This window comes from Danio rerio, chromosome 9, assembly GCF_052040795.2.
Source record: "Danio rerio strain M-AB ecotype USA chromosome 9, GRCz13ab, whole genome shotgun sequence".
NCBI classification, from domain to species: domain Eukaryota; kingdom Metazoa; phylum Chordata; class Actinopteri; order Cypriniformes; family Danionidae; genus Danio; species Danio rerio.
This window is the reverse complement of record NC_141029.1, coordinates 52,290,221-52,312,169: the sequence shown is the minus strand read 5'-3', so window position 1 is coordinate 52,312,169 and position 21,949 is coordinate 52,290,221. Positions and strand designations below refer to the sequence as shown.

The following is a 21,949-nucleotide window of genomic DNA, read 5'->3' as shown; positions in this document are numbered from 1 at the left end:
AGAATATGGACGGGTTGTGTTTCACTGCTTAAACTGAAAGAATGCTGTATGTTTAAAGAAAATTCAGGGATTTAAGATTATTTAGATTTCTGTCTAGTTTGTATTATACAAATGTATTTGGCCACACTTTATTTTGATGGTCCGTTTGTTGAATTTAAGCTACATTGCATCTACATGCCAACTCATTTTCATTAGATTATAAGTAGTAACTCAGAAAATGCAACAATGTATCATTTATTGCCATTGGTCTGGACCAAATTAAGCGAACTACAGATGTGAAAGAACCCTAAAACTATTCCCGAGCGCTGTTTCATGTTTTCAGGTGCAACAATGCATTCAGCATGAATGTCTTCTAAATCTGCGCATACGGTGAACGTTTTGCAGTGAAAACCGATCGCACGGCAACAATTTTATGCACTCGCACAAATGCTCCCAAATGTATTTTGAGGTTGCATAGATAAAATTTCAGGCGCATATGCGACCAAAACAGTCATAATTTTGAGCCCTGTCTTGGCACACTTTGGGTTCATTAGTACCAACCGAGCATCGTGTCAACGCCATGGTATTGTTGTAGACCATGTCCATCCCATATGCATGACTGTCATGACTGTGTTTGTCCGCCAGATGCCACTGTAGTTCGGCACCACACTCCAGCGAACTACAGTGGCTTAAGAACTACATATCCACACATTCCTTCGCGCGCACACCCGGTCTTTCATATACACTGATTTGCAGTCACAGCTGTCTCTGTTTTCCCGTTGAATACATGGACTATATATTCAACCATTCCACCTCTGTTTGTTAGTTTGTCTTTCGTCTTAATTTGGTATGTTGATTCTCAGTAGTGTCTTTGTATCCTGCCTTAGTCGCGAATCTTGTTCTAGTTATCTGTCATAGTTTCTTGTTTTGTTTACTATTTTGTTACTTAGTACTTTGGATATTTTTTATTTTTGTCACTGTCACTGCACAATAGTCATTAAAATCTGCACTTGGATTCTACACCTGTTTTTGTTCCCGTTTTACAATGAGTTCACGGTACTCAAATGGCCTCCACAGTCACCAGTTCTCAATCCAATAGAGTGCCTTTGGGATGTGGTGGAATGGGAGATTTGCATCATGGATGTGCAGCAAACAAATTCTGCAGCAACTGCGTCATGCTGTCATGCCAATAAGGACCAAAATCTCTGAGGAATATTACTAGTTGGATATGTACCATGAATGATTAAGGCAGTTCTGATGCCAAAAGAGGGTTCAACCTGGTACTAGTAAGCTATACCTAATAAAGTGGCCAAGAGTGTGTATTGCATCACCAAAAACTCACAGTGCATTAACACTAAGCATGAATTTAGATGTTAATAATGCATTAGTAAATGTTGAATGATGATTAATAAATGCAGTATTGTTCATAATTAGTAAATACCTTAACTAATGAGCCCTTATTATAAAATGTGACCAACATATGTTAGTCTAAGGCCATGGGAGGGGAGCAGCGTGTGTTTAATCTAGTTGTTTGTGTGTCTACATACGAGTGAGCTCATTTGTTTGTTGGTTACAGCACAAATAAACACTTCGGATCCTCCTTCGAGACACACGTCATGATCTCAGAGCTACTATATCACAAACACGCAGCAGACGTGACACAAAGTGCTGTGCAGAAAGCAACAGGTGCTTGATTTGATTCCAGTTTCTGCGCCGCTGCTGAGAATGTGTCTGTTTACAGGTACAAAGTCTACAGCATTTTCACGTAGAGCTCGCAGGGAACACAAAGGCGACTCTATTTCTTGTCTGAATGGATGCGTTAACAATTAACTGCAGGGAAATGAGGTACGGTATCGATGTAGGAAACCATGTAGTTGCTTATTATACAGTGTACACACATGCACTGCAAAAAAAGACTTTCAAACTCAGCATACTTGCCCTGCAAAAAATGCTTTTCTTACTTAAAGTTTCTGCCGTGTTTCTGTCTAAATACCTAATTATTCTTAAATCAAGAAGCATTTTCTAGACAAGCATAAAATAATGCCCTGTTCTCAGATATAATGAGGCTAAATGAAGAGGGTTGTTCCTTAAAACAAGCAAAATAATCTGCCAATGGGGTTAAAATGACTAAATACACTGCAAAAAAAATATTTTTTGCTTAGATTTTTATCTTGTTTCTAGTCCAAATATCAAAAATTTCTTAAATCAAGAAGAATTTTCTAGACAAGCAAAACATACTGTCTTGTTTTGAGAAATAATAAACTTATATTAAATGAGTTTTTTCTTAAAACAAGCAAAATAATCTGCCAATGGGGTAAGCAAATTATTCTTACGTCAAAAGAAAAAACAGTGCAGTGTTTTTGCAGTGTTATCTTGTTTTCGCTTTGAAAAAGTCTAAAAAAGACAAAAAATATGTTGCTTTTGTAAAAATGCTTCTTGAGTTGAAGTCAGAATTATTAGCCCCCTTTTGATTTTATTTATTTATTTTTTTTTATATTTCCCAAATGATGTTTAACAGAGCAAGGAAATGTTCACAGCATGTCTGATAATATTTTTTTCTTCTAGAGAAAGTCTTATTTGTTTTATTTCGGCTAGAATAAAAGCAGTTATTAATTTTTTAAAAACCATTTTTGGGACAAAATTATTAGCCCCTTTAAGCTAATTTTTTTTTAATAATCTACAGAACAAACCATTGTTATGCAATAACTTGCCTAATTACCCTAACCTGCCTAGTTCACCTTATTAACCTAGTTAAGCCTTTAAATGTCACTTTAAGCTGTAGAGAAGTGTCTTGAAAAATATCTAGTCAAATATTATTTACTGTCATCATGTCAAAGATAAAATAAATCAGTTATTAGAAATAAGTTTTTAAAACTATTATGTTTAGAAATGTGCTGAAACAATCTTCCCTCCATTAAACAGAAATTGGTGAAAAAAATAAACAGGGGCGCTAATAATTTAGGGGGGCTAATAATTCTGACTTCAACTGTATGTATGTGTGTGTGTGTGTATATATATATATATATATATATATATATATATATATATATATATATATATATATATATATATATATATATATATATATATATATATACATATACATACATACAGGTTTATTGGAGGACTCAGGCAAGCAATGGTCAACACGGGTGCAAACAGATGACAATCCAGAATCGTAGTCAAAGTATTAGGCGAGATGTCGGAAGGCAGGCGGCAGACAGGGACAAAAAGACAAACTTGGCAAAGGTCAAAACACGGAAAAACAAGACTAGGAAAATAAGTGGAAATGTCACTTTAATGATAACAAGACTCTGTAATGGGAGTGAGAGTGTGTGCTGCTTAAATAGTGTGTGTAATCAGTCTTTGACAATCCTCTGGTGGTGCAAGTGTAATCAGTCAGAATGAGGAAGCGTGTGTGAGCGGAGTGCATGGATGAAAATGTAGTCCATGAATGGCAGATTTGTAGTCTATAAGTTATTGTGAGTGAGATCAAGTGATCTTAGGATGTATATATATATATTTAATAGATGGGCATAGATACATTTTTTAACTCTAGATTAGTCTCACTGTAATCTTGGAATTGATCTAAATTAATCTAGGTTAAAATGGCTCATTTGAATTCTGCCGAAGGCATACCGAATTTTGATTGCCTTAATTCGACTAAAGTCATAACTGAACTAAACAAAAAAATGGAATTAAGACATGTGGAGTATTCAAATATTAGTGGCATTACTGAAGTAAACATCGCAATCAAACTATTACCGTCATGTTGGACTTTCGCCATATTTTCTGACAAGATCCACACACACGCACGAAAACACACACCAATTGCGAAATGTGAAAGTTTTTTTCTTTCCGTTCAGCGTGCGTAATTAAATTCCATAACACTTTCACCAGTCCTTACTCCCTACTTGCGTCTAACATCCCAGTTTGAAACGGGGGTAAGAATTAAATGTTCATGAGTAAAACTGCCGAACTGCAGTTAAAGTCACCCAAAATTACAGGAAACTCTTACATGAAAGCACTTCGTGTAAACACCTTAATTATATTCTATTAAGGCAAATAAGTAGATTACAGATGTCCATGTACGCGTAGTCAATAGTGCAACCCAAGCTCATTATGGAAATGTAGCTCCGCGGACGTTTCTGGAGACCGCAATTTACGTGGCCGGAGGTACGTAAGGCCGCGTTTAGTTTTTTTCGAGCGAATGCTGCGGGGCGGTGTGGCGCCGCTCCGCCCCTCCTCTTCGCGCTCGCCGTCCGACGGCTCGCCTCCGAGTGGAGGGCTTTGCCGATGCAACCAGTTTGTCCGCTTAGCTCACAGCGTTGCATCGGCGGAGCGGAGGCCCCGGAGGAGGAGCTGGCCGCGGGGACGAAGACCGGGATCGAGTCCGGGGAACAGCGGTTCCGGAAATCAGGTAAGACGATAAACGGAATCCGAAAAATAAGGGCGAGAACGCGGCGGGATCCGAAAACGCGGTCGAAATCGAAGACGAGGGCTTTTGCTTTTTTCTTTTTTTTTCTGGACGGTTTTTGCGAACCGTCGCTCGGGTTTAGGGAAGGAGGAGAAGGAGGAGGAAGAGGAGGGCAGCCGAGTCGGCCGATCCGGCAGCTTTTCGCGCAAGAACTGCACGGGCGCGAACGGGGCGGCTCCAGAGAGGCGCCCGAGACACTAAAAAGCGCGCACAGCGGCCTCTCGCGGATCCGTACCTCCCGGGACGTAAATCGCGGTCCGCAGAAACGTCCGCGGGGCTACGTTTCCACAATGAGCCCGGGTTGCAATAGTGTCTCTGAAGTAAGTGAAAGATTCAGAGGTGCATCCTGCTGATTTGATTCAGAAGGGCACTTTTTTTTTTGTCAAACGGCTCTCCGGTTTGACTTTCATTCACCGTCATTCATTTTAAAAAGCACCCGGTCCATTTTAGTTGTATATGTTTTACTTGAACGCATAAACTCTACAGGGGCCTGATAGTTAGATGTGGAGCTAACATTAATCAGATTCACTATAGTGAACTACATCCATGTTAGCATGTCATGTTTGATGTGGTAATTTCACAGTAGGAATACACACAGGTTCGAAGACTCGTTCTCTACAGTGCAATTCGGTCAGGTATGCATCCGCGCTAAAATATCAAGGTGAAAATCATCATAGCTTAAATAGAATAGACCCAGCTCCCAAACCAACTTTGAGAATAGATTAACAATGATATTTTTTTAAATCGCCCAATAAGAGTCTTGCGTTACGGCCCACCCCTAATGCTGAAACATAATTAAAAACTAATTTTAACTACATCTCTCTTTATGTCATGTCCCTTGGAAGGCCAAATAGTGAAACAGAACAAGATCAATGGAAATAGCAATGTTTGGGTGGCATTTTCCTTTCTCTACTAATGCGTCTATGGCCACACCCCTTTGCTGCGCGAGGTGTGTGTGCGCTAAATGCGCGTAATCTGGAACGTTTGTGATCTCACAAGCCAGGATGTGTTTTTTGTAGTCCCCAAATTCGTTCGCTGTGTGCTTTGCTAAGCTAACTCTGTAAAAGCCAATGTCTCCCTTTGCATTGAATGTTGTTTATGTTCACACAGCTACATTACACATCAGCTAAAGTTTACAATATGATATCGCAGTGGACCACCCCTTAAATAAAGCATAAACATATGCATAAGCACACCACATACACACTTTCACGCACATTTACATGCTTAAAACTTGAAGTTGAAATCAAAGCACGTGTCCTACCTGTTTCCTTTGAAGACGGCAGCATTGGGTGGCTGCAAGGGTGAGCGCAATGGGATGAAGGCCGACCCGACTGCGCTCCCACCGCCCCTCGCTCCCCGAAATATGGTGGCTTTCTCCCCGAGGCTGCCAGAGGTGTGAGTCTCATCCAGGGAGTCATTCATAGCACTCATGGAGCCAGCTTACAGTACATCCAGCAGCTCATCTGGATCACAACACAGCACACACACCATCAGGAAAGAGTGCGTGAAGTCAGCGTGCTCCTGGAAAACACACACGCACATGCATAAACCCATGCACACACACACACGCACACACAAACACAAGCATGGCAGGCCGTCCTAGCCTGGGAAGTAGATCCCTCCTTCCAAAACATGATCCGCAATAAAGTTATTTTTAACTCTATGACTCCTGAATGAGCTCGCCTCTTGTGCGCACACACACACACACACTGATACAAATGTGCACACACACATAGACAGACACACACATACAAACAGTCAGACACGCAGACACAAACCCTTATATGAACACAGGCACATGCATACACAAACCTGCACACACACACACACACACAAACACAGCTAGACACATAGACAAACACAGACACAAACATGCACAGACACATGCACATACACTGACACAAATGCGTGCACACACACAGAGACAGACACACACACACATACAAACTGTCATAAAACCACATCCATTTACAGACAAACATAGACACACAAACACACAGACACAAACCCTTATATGAACACAGGCACATACATACACTAACCTGCACACACACACACACACACACACACACACAAACACAGCTAGACACATAGACAAAAACAGACACAAACATGCACAGACACATGCACATACACTGACACAAATGCGTGCACACACACAGAGACAGACACACACACACACACACACATACAAACAGTCATACACCCACATCCATTTACAGACAAACATAGACACACAAACACACAGACACAAACACTTATATGAACACAGGCACATACATACACAAACCTGCACACAAACACACACACACACACAAACACAGCTAGACACATAGACAAAAACAGACACAAACATGCACAGACACATGCACATACACTGACACAAATGCGTGCACACACACAGAGACAGACACACACACACACACATACAAACAGTCATAAACCCACATCCATTTACAGACAAACATAGACACACAAACACACAGACACAAACCCTTATATGAACAAAGGCACATACATAGTGTACATAAACCTGCACACACACACACACACACACACACACACACACACACAAATACAGCTAGACACATAGACAAACACAGACACAAACATGCACAGATACATGCACATACACTGACACAAATGCGTGCACACACACAGAGACAGACACACACACACACATACAAACAGTCATAAACCCACATCCATTTACAGACAAACATAGACACACAAACACACAGACACAAACCCTTATATGAACACAGGCACATACACATACAAACACACTTGCAGAAAAACGCACAAACACACACCAAGACACACAAAAAAACATAAGCACAAGCACATGCGCACACACACAGACACACACACACACACACAAACAGTCATACACCCAACATGCACATACACATGCTCACAAAAACACACTTGCACAAAAACACACACAGACACAACCGCATAAGTACAAACACATGCACACACGCATAAATACAAACAGTCACCCACACACACATGCACATACAGACACACAATCACACACACACAAACACACAAACAGTTATGTGGTCATATGCACATACACACAGAAAAACACTCGCACAAACACACAAACACACCTAGACACACTGACAAACACAAACACATAAGCACAAACACACACACATGCACACAAACACAAACTGACACATACAAACAGTCATACGGTCTCATACACATACACACACAAACACACTTGCACAAAAACACAAACACACACACACACACACACACACACACATACAAAAACAGTCATAGAGTCACAAGCAAAAACACACAGAAACACACTAACACATATATACAGAAACACACACTAACACACTCACACAAAACCACATAACAAAAAACTAGACACACACAAATACAAACAAATACAAACAGTCATATACAAAGATTGACACACAAACAGTTATATGAACACATGCACAAACACACTCACACAAACACACCAAGACACACAAACAGACTCGCACAAACACACCTTGACACACAGACAAACACACACACACACAAAAACAGTCATAGTCACATGCACAAACACACAGAAACACACTCGCACAAAAAAACACACATACACATGCACATATATTCAGAAACACACACTAACACACTCACACAAACACAACTAGACACACAGACACACACACACACACAAACAGTCATACACAGACAAAGATAGACACACAAACACAGTTACACCCACATGCACATACAGACACGCATACACACACAAAAACAAACACACATCGAGACACAACCCAGACACAAAAATATAAGCACAAACATGCACACACTCAATGTCATACGCCCACATGCACATACAGACACACACACACACACACACACACACAAAAAACACATACCGACACAACACAGACACACAGATACAAACACATAAGCACACACACACACATAATGTCATACACCCATATGCACATACAGACACACATAGACACAAAAACAAACACACTGTCACATGCACACACACAACGACACACACATGCTCACATGCACACACAGACACAAACATACAGTCATACACCCACATGCACATACAGACACACATGCACACACACACACAAACACACCGAGACACAACACACACACACACACACACACACACACACAATGTCATACACCCACATGCACAGACAGACACACATAGACAACACAAACAAACAGACACACGGTCACATGCACATACACACACACACACACACACACACGCACACACACACACACACACAGACACGCACACACACACACACACGCATACAAACAGTCATAAAACCACATACACATAGACACACACACAGGCACACATACAAACTGTCATACAATCAAATTCACACACAGACACACAAACAGTCATACAAACACATGCACATAGACACAGAGACACACGCACACACACACCAGCCTCTCTCTCAGATATCTGGGCTTCAGTGTTTCCCTACAGATGTACTCAGACACACTAAAGCTGTGGTGGATATTGGTATGCGGTGCGCAGCACAGTAATGAGAGCTGGAAGTCTGCCAGACAGTGAAACCTACTGTTCCTTTGTCATGGACTTCGCTCCGCTGTATTCACATCTGATCTGAAGCCATGCATAGAGGTTGACCTCCTCAGATAAGAGGCAACGTGTGTTTGTTTGTGTGTGTGTCACTGACAGACTAGGAACTGAAGAGCACTTTATACCACTCTTAAAAGCAAAACCAGGGGCGGATTACACCGATAAGTGACGAAAGAAACAAGAGCACATTCTGGGGCCCCTAATAAATACATAGAAGTAGGGCTGCACAATATATCATGTCAGCATTGATATGGCAATTTCAGCATTTGACATCCACAACAGTCACATCCCAAGATGTTAAGTCGGAATAATAGTTGACCAGGAGCTACAGAACACACATGATTTATAAAGTCACTGCTAAGTTTAGCTATAACAGCAACATAGGCTCATTCTGAAAACGTACCCTATCCAGTCAGGGCCGGCACGTCCATAGAGGCAACCTAGGCGGCCTCCAAGGGCGGAAGTATAGAGAGGGCGGCATCCGCGACACCTCCCTTACCACCCGCGTCCTCAGATATATTCGCGCATAGGTGACAGAATAGAGAGGGCGGCGTCAGCGACACCTCCATCAGCACCCGCGTGTCCTCAGTTAAATCCGCGCATAGGGCGGCAGAATAAAGGTCTGCGACACCCGCGTGTCCTCATTTAGATCCGTGCAAAGGGCGGCAGATTAGAGAGGGCAGCATTCGCGACACCTCCCTCACTTAGCATCTGCGCGTCCTCAGTTTAATTCACGCATAGAGCAGCAGAATAGATGTCCGCGACTAAGGATGTCACGATCCTCCAAATCCTCGATTCGATTACATTTTCGATTCTGAAGGCACGATTCGATTCGATTTTCGATTATGAATAATTAATTAATTAATGACCAATTAATTATTTGTAGCCTACCGTTTAAACTACCTGACCTGCATGGTCTTTGTTTTACCCATAAACAAATCATACAGTAAATGAATAAAGGCAAGATACACACATAATTACCACCTGTCAATCACTTTTTTCTGCGGGACTCGTGAATAGGCAGTGATCTGTGTCGTTATAATGGCGTCGGTAAAAAAGACGCACAGCCAACAGGAACCAGCCAACAGTATCTGAGGTGTTCGCTAAAATGACTAAGTACAATTGAGTGAAAGATTAAAGCAGTCTACTGATCCTCTGACTGCCTGAACCCGCTGTCTCGAGCCCATGGCTGTGTGTGTGCGCGTCTGTGTCTGTGTGTGTGGTCACGTGATGTGCGTTTCCAGAGGTAGAGAGGAAGGAGGGCTGCTCAGAAATGCTACACGCCACTGTGGATGTCAAATCGTTGTCGTTCTAAAATGCCATTTAAAAACAAAGACAGTGTAAACAGGGCCTGAGTGTGTACTTTTCGCGAGCGGATTTGCAACGGGGGCGGGCGGAGGATCCCGATGCCGGTGTTGTCTATCGGACGAACCCTAATACGTACATAGCAGAGGTTGCAAAACTGTGTTTTTTTTTTGTCGACAACACGAACGTTGTCAACATAACTCACTGGAAATCCAAAATGCTTACACACCGGCGACTTCATTGAAAGAGGAGAGGGTTTAAGCTCTGTCGACGGGTCTCCTGCTTCTGCATTTTAACAAGCACTTCAACAAGCGTGTTTTTTCCCGCTTGGCAAGCCAAGCTGACGTGACATGGGGGCGTGGCAGCATCGACGATTCTATTTTTTTAAATTGAGCATAAATTTCGATCGATTTCGATTAAAAATCGTAATCGTGACACCCCTATCCGCTACACCTCACTTCATTTTCATAACCGGTCACTTTCTTTTTCACATTGGGGTTGAGGGCGGCGCGATCGTCCTCTGCCTAGAGCGGCAGTTCAGCTTGCTCCGGCCCTGTATCCAGTGCATCCGGAAGGTATTGATAGCGCTTCACTTTTACCACATTTGCCACATTCCAAACTGGATCAAATTATTTATTTTACAACATTCTAAACACAATACCCCATAATGGCAATGTGAAAACAGTCTTTTTGAAATTGTTGCAAATTTATTAAAAATAAAAAAACCTGAAAAATCACATGTATTCACAGCCTTTGCTCAATACTTTGTTGATGCACCTCTGGCAGCAATTACAGCCTTAAGTCTTTCTGAATATTCAATTCAATTCAGCTTTATTTGTATAGCGCTTTTACACTGTAGATTGTGTCAAAGCAGCTTCACATAAATGGTCACAGTAACTGGATCATGAAATGTTTCTGTAACCTTCCCCAGCCTTGTGCCTCGAGACAATCCTGTCTCGGAGGTCTACAGACAATTCCTTTGTCTTCATGCTTGGTTTGTGCTTTGACACATAATGCCACAAGCTTGGCACATCTGTCTTTGGGAATTTTTTCCCATTCCTCTTTGCAGTACCTCTCAAGCTCTATCAGACGTAACGCCTGGCATTCACTCCAAAGAGTTCAAATTTAGTCTCATCAGACCAGAGAATTTTGAATCTGATAGTCTGAGAGTTCTTCAGATGCCCTTTGGCAAATCCCAGGTGGGAAGTGGCTTCCGTCTGACCACTCTACCATGCAGACCTGATTGGTGAATTGCTGCACAGATGGTTGTCCTTCTGTAAGGTTCTCCTCTCTCCACAGAAGAACACTGGAGCACTGATAGAGTGACCTTCAGGTTGTTAAACACCTCCCTGACTAAGGCCCTTCTCCCCCGATCACTCAGCTTAGATTGCCGGTCAGCTCTAGGAAGAGTCCTGGTGGTTCCAAACATTTTCCCTTTACGGATGACGGAGGTCACTGTGCTCATTGAACTTTCAGAGCAGCAGAAATTTTTCTGTAACCTTCCCCAGCCTTTTGCCTCGAGACAATCCTGTCTCGAAGGTCTACAGACAAATCCTTTGTCTTCATGCTTGGTTTGTGCTTTGACATGCACTGTCAACCCTGGGATCTTATATAGACAGGTGTATGCCTTTTTAAATCATGTCTAATCAACTGAACTGACCACAGGTGAACTCCAATGAAGCTGCTGAAACATCTCAAGAATGATCAGTGGAAACAGAATATACATAAGCTCAATTTAGAGCTTCACAGCAAAGACTGTAAATACTGATGTACATGTGGTTTTTCAGATTTTATATTTTTGTTTTTTATCTTTGTATAATGCCTCATGATTGCAATTGTTTATATATATATATATATATATATATATATATATATATATATATATATATATATATATATATATATTCATACATATCCATTTTTTAACACTTTTCGAATTAGATTTTTTAATTAAACTCTAACTGCAATTCCACATTTTTCCCCGTTTTTCAAAAAGTTAATAAATCAGACAATAAACACTGTCTTAGTCAGTCATAGTACCTGGGACTGAAATGAATGACTTCCCATTGTTTCGCAAATTAAATGCCCTTTACAAATAAAACATAACCAGCCCGGAGAAGGAAAGCAGATAATAAAGATAAGAGATTTAAAACCTTATCAGATGTGATGTTGACACATGACAACAGATCTGTATCTGTCCTCATTATCAATACACCTTTCAGATCAACTGTTAATGTGGTCAAAGTCCCTCAAGCCAGAGTTTCCCAGCAGAATTAAACAAACACAAAGTTTAGCATTCTGTACTATTTGTTCCAGTCATGATTATAGCGCTGCAGCTCTCAGGCAAAGTGTTTTGGAGAACTATTACCATGTACTTTTAAACTTCAGTGCTTTTTCCACATTTACTGACTTTTTGTCCACCCACACAGCTCTGCGATGATTATCCATCATTATGACATCCCTGAATGTACATGTACTGTACTTCACAAATGATGGATCCACTGATACAGACACTGGCAGCCTTACTGGCTCTCATAATGTACTTTTGCATCTGTTGGGTAAATGTTGCATCACAAGACAAGACATGAGAACAATATGTTCTAATATATATTTAAATGGCATACTGAGAAAAAGAAATTATGAGATTTAACTTTCCAACTTTAAAAACTTTAAACAGACATTAACCTCTTAAGCCCCAAGGTGTTTTTTTACATGCATTTTTTGTTTCTCTTTGCTATTTGGTCTTATTAGAACTTAATTAAGTATCATCTTTTGATATGATTTACTTTTAAAGAAAAATTATGTCTATATATGTAGACTCTTGGTCTGAATTTACATAAAACTCTTTTTCCTGACTGCTTTTTAATGCATATCTAACGTTTATTTGTAGATATTTATTTGTTTTACATTTGTTTTATTTTATTTTATTTATTTTTTATTTAAATATATATTTTTTATTTTAAAACATTTTTATTTTTATTTATTTTTATTTTTATTTATTTTAAGTTTTATTTATTTATTTTATTTAAATGTATTTGTTTATTTATTTATTTTTAGATTTTTGTTGTTATATATATATATTTTTATTTTTTTATTTATTTTTTATTAAAAGTTTCTACATTTATTTTATTTTATTATAATTTTTTTTTTACATATTTTGACTATCAGAGAGTAAAGACTACATTTTTCCACATTTTTGGACAGTTAAAAATAGTGTTTGGGACATTTCATATGCTGCAAAACATTTGCAGGATGACACTGTATGTCTGTAACAAAATATAAAACATTCAAAGTATTTTAAATATCCACTTAAGACCTAAAGTGTGCTGTCCATGTATGTGGCCACTAAGCCCTAGGAGGTTAAAGGGCCCTTATGATGAAAATTATTTTTTGTAAGCTGTTTGAACAGAACTGTGTGTAGGTATAGTTTGTCCATAGTCATATTGGAGTAATAGAAACACAATAAGCCTCTTTTTTTTATTTCCTATTGTTAAAATAGGATCCAAATCCCTCCCATTCTGAGGCCCACTGCAACGGGACATAGGAGTGCGGTTTCCCCACACACCAAATTGATTGACAACTGCGTATTAACATGTCCCCATAGTAATGCGTATAATCATATCAGCAAGACAGGACGTGTGCAAACCAACTGCTCTCTGTGATCATCAATCATCAGCAAATGTGATCAAGAGTTTTACAAGTTTAAAATGCTTGTAAATGCAGTGCATGTTAATAAATTACAGTGGTTTTACCATCTTTATGACCACAGCAGCATGTCAGTATAATTCTAATAGAAGACACTTCAATCCTGGTTTGTGGATGTTAACCCTCTGGGGTCTGAGGGTGTTTTGGGGCTCTGGAGAAGTTTTGCCATGCACTGACATTTGTGTTGTATTCAGTATCTTAAAAACATATTAATGGCTAAAGTGTGATAACACAAGTTGGGCTACAATAATACATAAGCAGCATGTTTGTATGTGTTTGTGTTTTTGAGAAAGAAATGTTTATGCGTGGTTAGTGAAAAACGAAAATTTTGAAGTCACCGAAACAAGGCCATGAAACACACAGAGAACATTTGTGCACAAGATTTTTGAGAACTGGATCTGGTAGTCTAGTGTTTTTGCTTCAAAATGATGTGAGAAACATCTTGTTAACTTGCTCACAGAAAACAATATAATGAATTAAAAATTCTAAGTCACTTTTTAAGTGAAATTGGTTTATGTGAGAAGGCATAAACTATCATTACTATGCAGTAAGTCACACCTGACAAGACAAAGACCTGCATAATGAGCTGCATAATGAGCCATCAGACAGGTACAGTATGTGACTAGGAGGGAAGAGTTTCAATAAGGAATCAGAGGAAAGTTTATATACTTTTTTGTTTGCAATTTATTTAAAATATATTAATCACACAAAATAACTTGAGATACTTTTGTGAGAGTCAGTACACTCTATAAAACTCTGCAAACTTTTAAACTTACACATAGCAAATCTACTGATTTTTTTTTTTTTTTGTAAATGAAAAGTTTAGTTGCAAAATTAGTTTTATCCATTTTGAGAAATGTTGTTTATTTGACATTATTATTTAAGACATCAACAGTCAAGCTCATTCACAATTTTATACGTTAAACTATTAAGCTCAGTGAAGTCCAGGAACACAATATTCTTCAAACCCAGGATATTTTTTATTTAACTTTATGTCTATAAATAGTTTATAAATAAGTCAAAAAACATGCCAAAATGCAACATATTATCTTAATATTGTCAAACATCTTAAATTGGTTAAAAAAACAATACATCATAAATGTATGGAATAGTATATACAAAGTTTGAATTATAATAATCCGATTCTGAGTTCGTTTTGGTAATCTCATATTAGAGCAATGTTATTTTAAAGAATGATGATTAATCCATATTAACAAAAATAACTGAGCAAAAGATTATTTTGTACATTAACGTAACGCATATCCGTACAGCAGTGAATATTAATGTGCATCCTGTCACATTTGCCGTGCAAAAACAGTGCCAAGTTAAAAGTGTGCTGTCTGTGTGTATGTGCATGAGTGAGATTCAAAACAACATTGGCCCAGGCTGTAATAAACAACAAATCTCTACAGACCCCGCCCCCAAATAAATGCATGGCTATAGAGACAGACAATTGGCTATTTTAACCGTAAACAAAGAGCAGAGAATCACCAAGAGGCGACACTCTGTTGCGATTTGGGAAACAGCCACTGGATGCCGCTAGTGTCACGTGGCAGGTATTTTGGAATGAAAAGTCTAATAGAACAACAGCACGGACAACTAACCCTAGCCAGAATGAATTACAATATTGAATCATTTAAATTCTGCCGAAGGCATTCAGAATATGTGTGCTACCCAAATAATAAGTTTAAGAAACGGGTTTCTCAAGCCAGGTGGCGCATTAGAACAGGGGTTCATCTCCTGTTTCCAAAATGCATCACAAACTGCTTGAGAAACTGTTCTACTTTGATAATTGATGATGAAAATAAATGATGTTCAATAAGATGTACTTGTGTTTACTAACTGTTTATTCAGTTAAACATGAATGGTGAACTGTAGGCCTACATAAGCTCTAAACAGCGATTTTGGCTTACCTTAATCCGACTAAAGTCATAACTGAACTAGACAGAAATGGAATTAAGACATGTGGAGTATGCAGATATTAGTAGCATTATTGAAGTAAACATCGCAACCAAACTATTACCGTCGTGTTGGACTTTTGCCATATTTTCCGACAAGATCCACGGCTGTCAGTAAAGGACACACACACACATGAAATGCGGAAATGTTTTCTTTCCATTTGCCATGCGTTATTAAATTCCATAACACTCTCACCAGTCCTTACTCCTTATTTGCGTCTAATACCCCCATACTCACGGGGGCATGTATGAAATGTTCATGAGTAAAACTGCCGAACTGCGGTTAAAATCAGGCATCCTGCTGATTTGATTCAGAAGGGCACTTTTTTGTCAGACGGCTCACTGGTGAGGTATACATCCGCCCTGAAATATCAAGGTGAAAGTCATCATAGCTTGCGTAGAATAGACCCAGCTCCCAACCCAACTTTGAGAATAGATTTAGGGCGACATTATTATTTTTTTTAATCTCACGTAAAGTCTCACGTAAACCTAGCACGTTAATGCTGATAATGGCCCACAACTAGTTAAAATATTATTTATTATTTATATTAATATATTTATATGCTTTCAGCTTAAATAAGTACACCCCATTTGAAAAGCAACGTTTTAAACAATAGCTCAATGATAACAACAATTTCCAAAATGTTGACAATACTAAGTCTACTATATCTGATATCTAAAATATCTTTTTCACTTATAACATGAAAGTAAGGCAAAAAAAAAATAACTAACATAATAAACAATACAATTTTTTTTAGCCTTACTCAAATTAGAGTGATACAAAAATGAGTATACCCCACAACAAAAACTACTATATCTAGTCTGTATGGCCTCCGTGATTTTTAATGACAGCATTAAAAATCATGAATAAAAAATGATGAATTTATGTGTCAGAATTCAATCATTTTGGACAAAAAGGAGGGGGGGGGGGGGAAATCACTTTCCTGAACTCTCGCGCTCAATCTGCCCAGTTGGTGGAATGAACTCCCTAACTGCATCAGAACGGCAGAGTCACTCACTGTCTTCAAAATATAACTTAAAACTCAACTATTTAGTCTCCACTTTCCTTACTAATCTGCAATTCCTTCTCTGACCGCTCCACTAACTAAATTAATAAAAAAATAAATATGTAAAAGAAAAATTGCTACTGTTTTGCTTCTTACACTTTCTTTGCATACCTGAAACTTGCCTATAGCACTTATTCATTGTTGCTTTTATAGTTGTGTAAGTTGCTTCCTTGTCCTCAATTGTAAGTCGCTGCTGAATGACTAAATGTAAATGTAAAATGCCTTTTTACATAAAAGCTTTATTAGTCTTTTTTTAACAGACAGCACTGGAAAAATACTATATACTATTATAGCATAATATTGCAACAAAAAGTACCGTCAATCTGTGACCAACACATTTTTAAAGTCATGTTAATTTAATTTAACACGCCAGTATTAATTTGTAATATGCCAGTGCGTAAACTATTAAATTAAAGAAATTAAAAGTAATTTCATCTAAAAGTGACAGCTTCGAGAAAGCAAATATGGTTAAAATATATTAAACAAGTCTGTAAAATGAACTAATAAAAGTGCTAATAATCACCAGTCTTTAATTGTAAGTGTTGTATTGGCATCTTTCAGGCTGTATCTCAGCCATACCTGTCAACCCTCCAGTTTTTCCAGGGATTCTCCCGTATTTTACTGTTCTATCTCGCAATTATCCCGTAATATTTCTCCCGTATTTTCAGTCTTTCTCTAAACAGCCGAGCCTCCCTATACGCAACCCATACCGCTGAACCACCAGGGGTCACCACTTGCTCTAAAACGTGAGTCTTCTGTGCTTTCGCTTTGTTCAGGAATGAAAACATAAATAAATACTAAAAACTGCGCTATTCCATTTCCTTTTGATTACAGGTGCCGTCGCCCATCCTATTCAATCCTCAAAACAGTCATATAATGGTGCATGACTGTCAGCTGATGTGCTCCATAGTGATAAACAGATGCTGTTTCCCAAATGGATTCTGTACACGCGATTTAAAGCAGAGAGAAATAAGTCTGGCTTTTGGGTGTGTGTTTTAACAGACATACACACATAATTAATAATAATAACAGATAAAGATGTCGATCTTGGTGGGGTTTTTTCCAAACACAACTAATTTAGTCTTAAATGAGCATAAAATGTAAGGAAAGCTGTCAAATGCTTCCATTATAATGTTAGATGTGTGCATTTTTAAAGTGACACCTCTTAATTAATGTAATAAAATAAATCTTAATAAATGAGAGATTAATACGTTGCTCTTTAATCAGAATATATAAGTTATACAGTGGAGAAACGGCTAACGAGATTTGATAGCTTGATTCTATGTCATTATAATAGCTATTAATTTTAATTAATAATTTTAATTAAGCTGAACTTTCTAATGTTTTCTAATGTATTTGCTGCCAATCTATATTTTTATTTTTATTTTGTTAATAATAATTTTAAAACATATTACTGACTATTTAACTGTTAATTTTCAATGAAACAGCTCCAAATAAACATATTTAGTAATTTGGGGATTTTTAAAAATGTATTTATTTTTTGGTGGGTGGGTGGGGGGGGGATCCCTTATTATGGTGGGCATATCCCTTATTTCCACATCCCAATGTTGACAGGTATGATCTCAGCTTTAATGTCCCTTTTGAATAAACAAATAAAAAACAAAGCAGCTGCTCGCTATCGCGACAGCAATAAGATCCAATGGATGGCTGATTGTTTTTACTCCAAAATGGCGAAAGCGTGGGGCTGTTGCTGGGCGCTGCTGTTGCAATGGAACGTTCTATTTAATGTTGCCTCTTGGTAATTCTAAGCTCTTTGCAGTAAGGCAGGACTTCGTTCATTAGCTATGTTTCCATCCACCTATTTTATGCGTATTTTGCAAATGCACATAAAAAACAGTTGATGGAAATGCCATTGTGGAAATATAAATTTATATCCTCTAATTTCAAATTAACAATAATCTACGTATAACTAAAAAGTTATATTCTCTGGTTTTTAATTATTTTATTTCATTGACATGCCAGCTAGGAGGGTCATATAACCTTTGCCTTGCTGACAACAGGCTAAGCCAAAGTGATGCAATTATCAGTTTCACAGCATGGGGTGTCTATTGTTTTCTCTTTTCGATCAAATGGTCAGGCGGTTTCTGTCTCCAGAACATGATGAGATCAAGGCCTGAAAGAGCAGTTTACCCTGCCGACCACAACTCTTAATTTTCATGCTTTGTTTAGCCAAATCCCCTCCTCCTAAGAACACAATATAGACATGAAATCTTTGTCTCAATTTAGATTTGTGTGAGACTTGTGAGAGACTTGTGAAAGAACTTGCAGACTGCGGACCTCTAGTAGGCTCTTGCAGACACATGGACATCTTAAAGACGCTGTATGACTGCAGATTAACCAACACGTCTCAATAAAGGAATTCTGCTTGTTTCGAGTCTCCTGGACTGCGTTCTCTTCTCTTTTCACTCATTTATTTTTTTACAACACCATGATGCGCATAAATTTTGAAAATGCGCATAAAAAACGTATGCGCCTAACTGGGTAGGATAAACTTTTTATTCGATAAGAAAAGATGCGCAAACTGCGATGGAAACACTTTTACCACACAAACTCCAGCATGCGCATTAAAAAAGGTCTTGTGATTTTGTTGAAAGAGATCATGTGATGCTTAAAGTGTGTGTGAATGGACAAAACGTCAGGCTGAGCACATTATAAAACATCTGAAATGTTGTTTTGGTCATTATAAAACGCCTTTATATTTCAGTATTAATGTTATTATATTATTAATGACCTCCAGAATCAAGAGCGCCTGTGCTCCGCTCCTGACACCTTCAAACGCCACTGCGTGCTCACTGCTTGTCAGGATTGTCTTCTGAGGCGCATTCATTTAGAAAAGATTGATGCAGCTTCTCCTACTGCAGCAAATGCAGTTTTTACTGTTGATATTTGGCGCCAGTTAATCAGGAAGTGACGATTTTGTTCGCTTTGACTCGTTGGATGAAAACGATGCTTCATTCGCAAAACTTTTATGCGATAATCCAGTTTTGCGCATAAAGTTCATTCGCATTTTTGGATGGAAACATAGCTATTGTGCCAGCCATATTGAGCATGGCACATTTCCCCATTTATAGTGATTTATAATCACCCCTATTTTTCTAGTGTTTCATGTCAACACACGTCTTTGCAAACATAACAAGAGTGTTTACAGTACATGAGCCTCATCATCAAAAGTTCTCTTGGGTCTGAGACAAGGGCACCAGAGGACTGGCAGCAGGACGCTCCCAAAATAGTGCTGAAACACATTCTTCAGTTATCAGTCAACGCAAATGCTTTTTAATTACATTAGCGGGACGTGAGAGGCACGGCTATTTCAGTTCATCCCGGGCTCTTGCTTGCGTGCGGCCCTACGTGACAACAATACACACTCACAGTTGAGTCTCCACTACAGTACGAGGGTTCAAAAAGCTGACGATTGGGGTGAAAGACGAGGAGAGAGGGTGACAGCAACACGCTGAATGAAGAGCGTGCTAATAGATAGGCATATAAGTGCATCCGCATGGATCATCTTACCTCTCCATATCACAGAGACTGTGTAAACAAATCTCTCCACAATTACTCGCAGACAATGATACTTCTGGTTTTTGTCCGTGTGGAGCAAAATGGACTTCTGTGCATTAGGTGCTGCTCACTGCACTGTACAATTCTGTGGTTGAAATGATAAAATTATTCCACAGCCATTTGCAATTGTTAGTTTGCTACCCAAATTTAAAACATATTAAAACATATTAGAGTTTGAGCACCATCATATTAAACTTTGAAAGCCATCTGTTGTGAAAAACTAGCCTAGAGAGACAGTTGCTGTTAAAACAAACTTTGAGCACCGTCTGCTGTTAAAAACTAGCCTAGAGCTCCATCTACTGTTACAAATGAACATTGAGCGCCATCTGCTGTTAAAAACTAGCCTAGAGCTTCATCTACTGTTACAAATGAACATTGAGCGCCATCTGCTGTTAAAAACTAGCCAAGAGCACCATCTGCTGTTAAAAACTAGTCTATAGCTCCATCTACTGTTAAAAATTAACATTGAGCTCCATCTGCTGTTAAAATTTAACATTGAGTGGCATTTGCTATTAAAAACCAACCCACAGCGCTATCTGCTGTTAAAAACTAACCTAGAGTACTATCTGCTGTTAAAAAATAGCCTAGAGCACCATCCGCTGTTAAAAACTAGCCTAGAGCTCCATCTACTGTTAAAAAACAGCATTGAGCACCATCTGCTGTTGAAAACTAACCTTGAGTGCCAACAGTTGTTAAAATCAAGCCTAGAGCGCCATCTGCTGTTAAAAACTAGCCTATTGAGCCATCTGGGGTGGACAAACTAGTCTAGCGCATCATCTGCTGTTATAAAAAATAGCATAGAGCGTCATCAGCTGTAAAATCTAGTTTAGAGCACCATCTGCTGTTAAAAACTAGCCTGGAGCTCCATCTACTTTTAAAAACTAACCTAGAGCTTTATCTGCTGTTAAAAACTAGCCTAGAGCTTCATCTACTGTTAAAAACTAACCTAGAGCTCCATCTGCTGTTAAAAACTAGCCCACAGCGCCATCTGCTGTTAAGAACTAGCTTAGAGCACCATCTGCTTTTAAAAACTAGGCTAGAGCGTCATCTGCTGTTAAAAATTAGCCTAGAGCTCCATCAGCTGTTAAAAATTAGGCTAGAGCTCCATCTACTGTTACAAATTAACATTGAGCACCATCTGCTATTAAAAACTAGCCAAGAGCACCATCTGCTGTTAAAAACTAGCCTATAGCTCCATCTACTGTTAAAAATTAACATTGAGCTCCATCTGCTGTTAAAATTTAACATTGAGTGGCATTTGCTATTA

At 38.8% G+C, this 21,949-nt stretch overlaps 1 protein-coding gene across 5 annotated transcripts in view; it reads right to left on the bottom strand.

The window, feature by feature from the left end:
- The window catches only part of grb14 (growth factor receptor-bound protein 14), a 152,299-nt gene that overhangs the window by 111,332 nt on the left and 19,018 nt on the right, over nucleotides 1-21,949 (bottom strand). For 2 of the 5 annotated variants that reach the window (XM_087268558.1, XM_087268556.1), the window contains exon 2: nucleotides 5,721-5,980. In XM_087268558.1, coding sequence (XP_087124684.1) covers nucleotides 5,721-5,890 — 170 coding nt within the window. In that variant the 5' untranslated portion in view covers nucleotides 5,891-5,980. Of the gene's footprint in view, nucleotides 1-5,720; nucleotides 6,302-6,763; nucleotides 6,918-21,949 lie in introns of those variants that run through there. The other 3 variants (XM_087268559.1, XM_087268557.1, XM_087268555.1) reach the window with 2 other exon arrangements.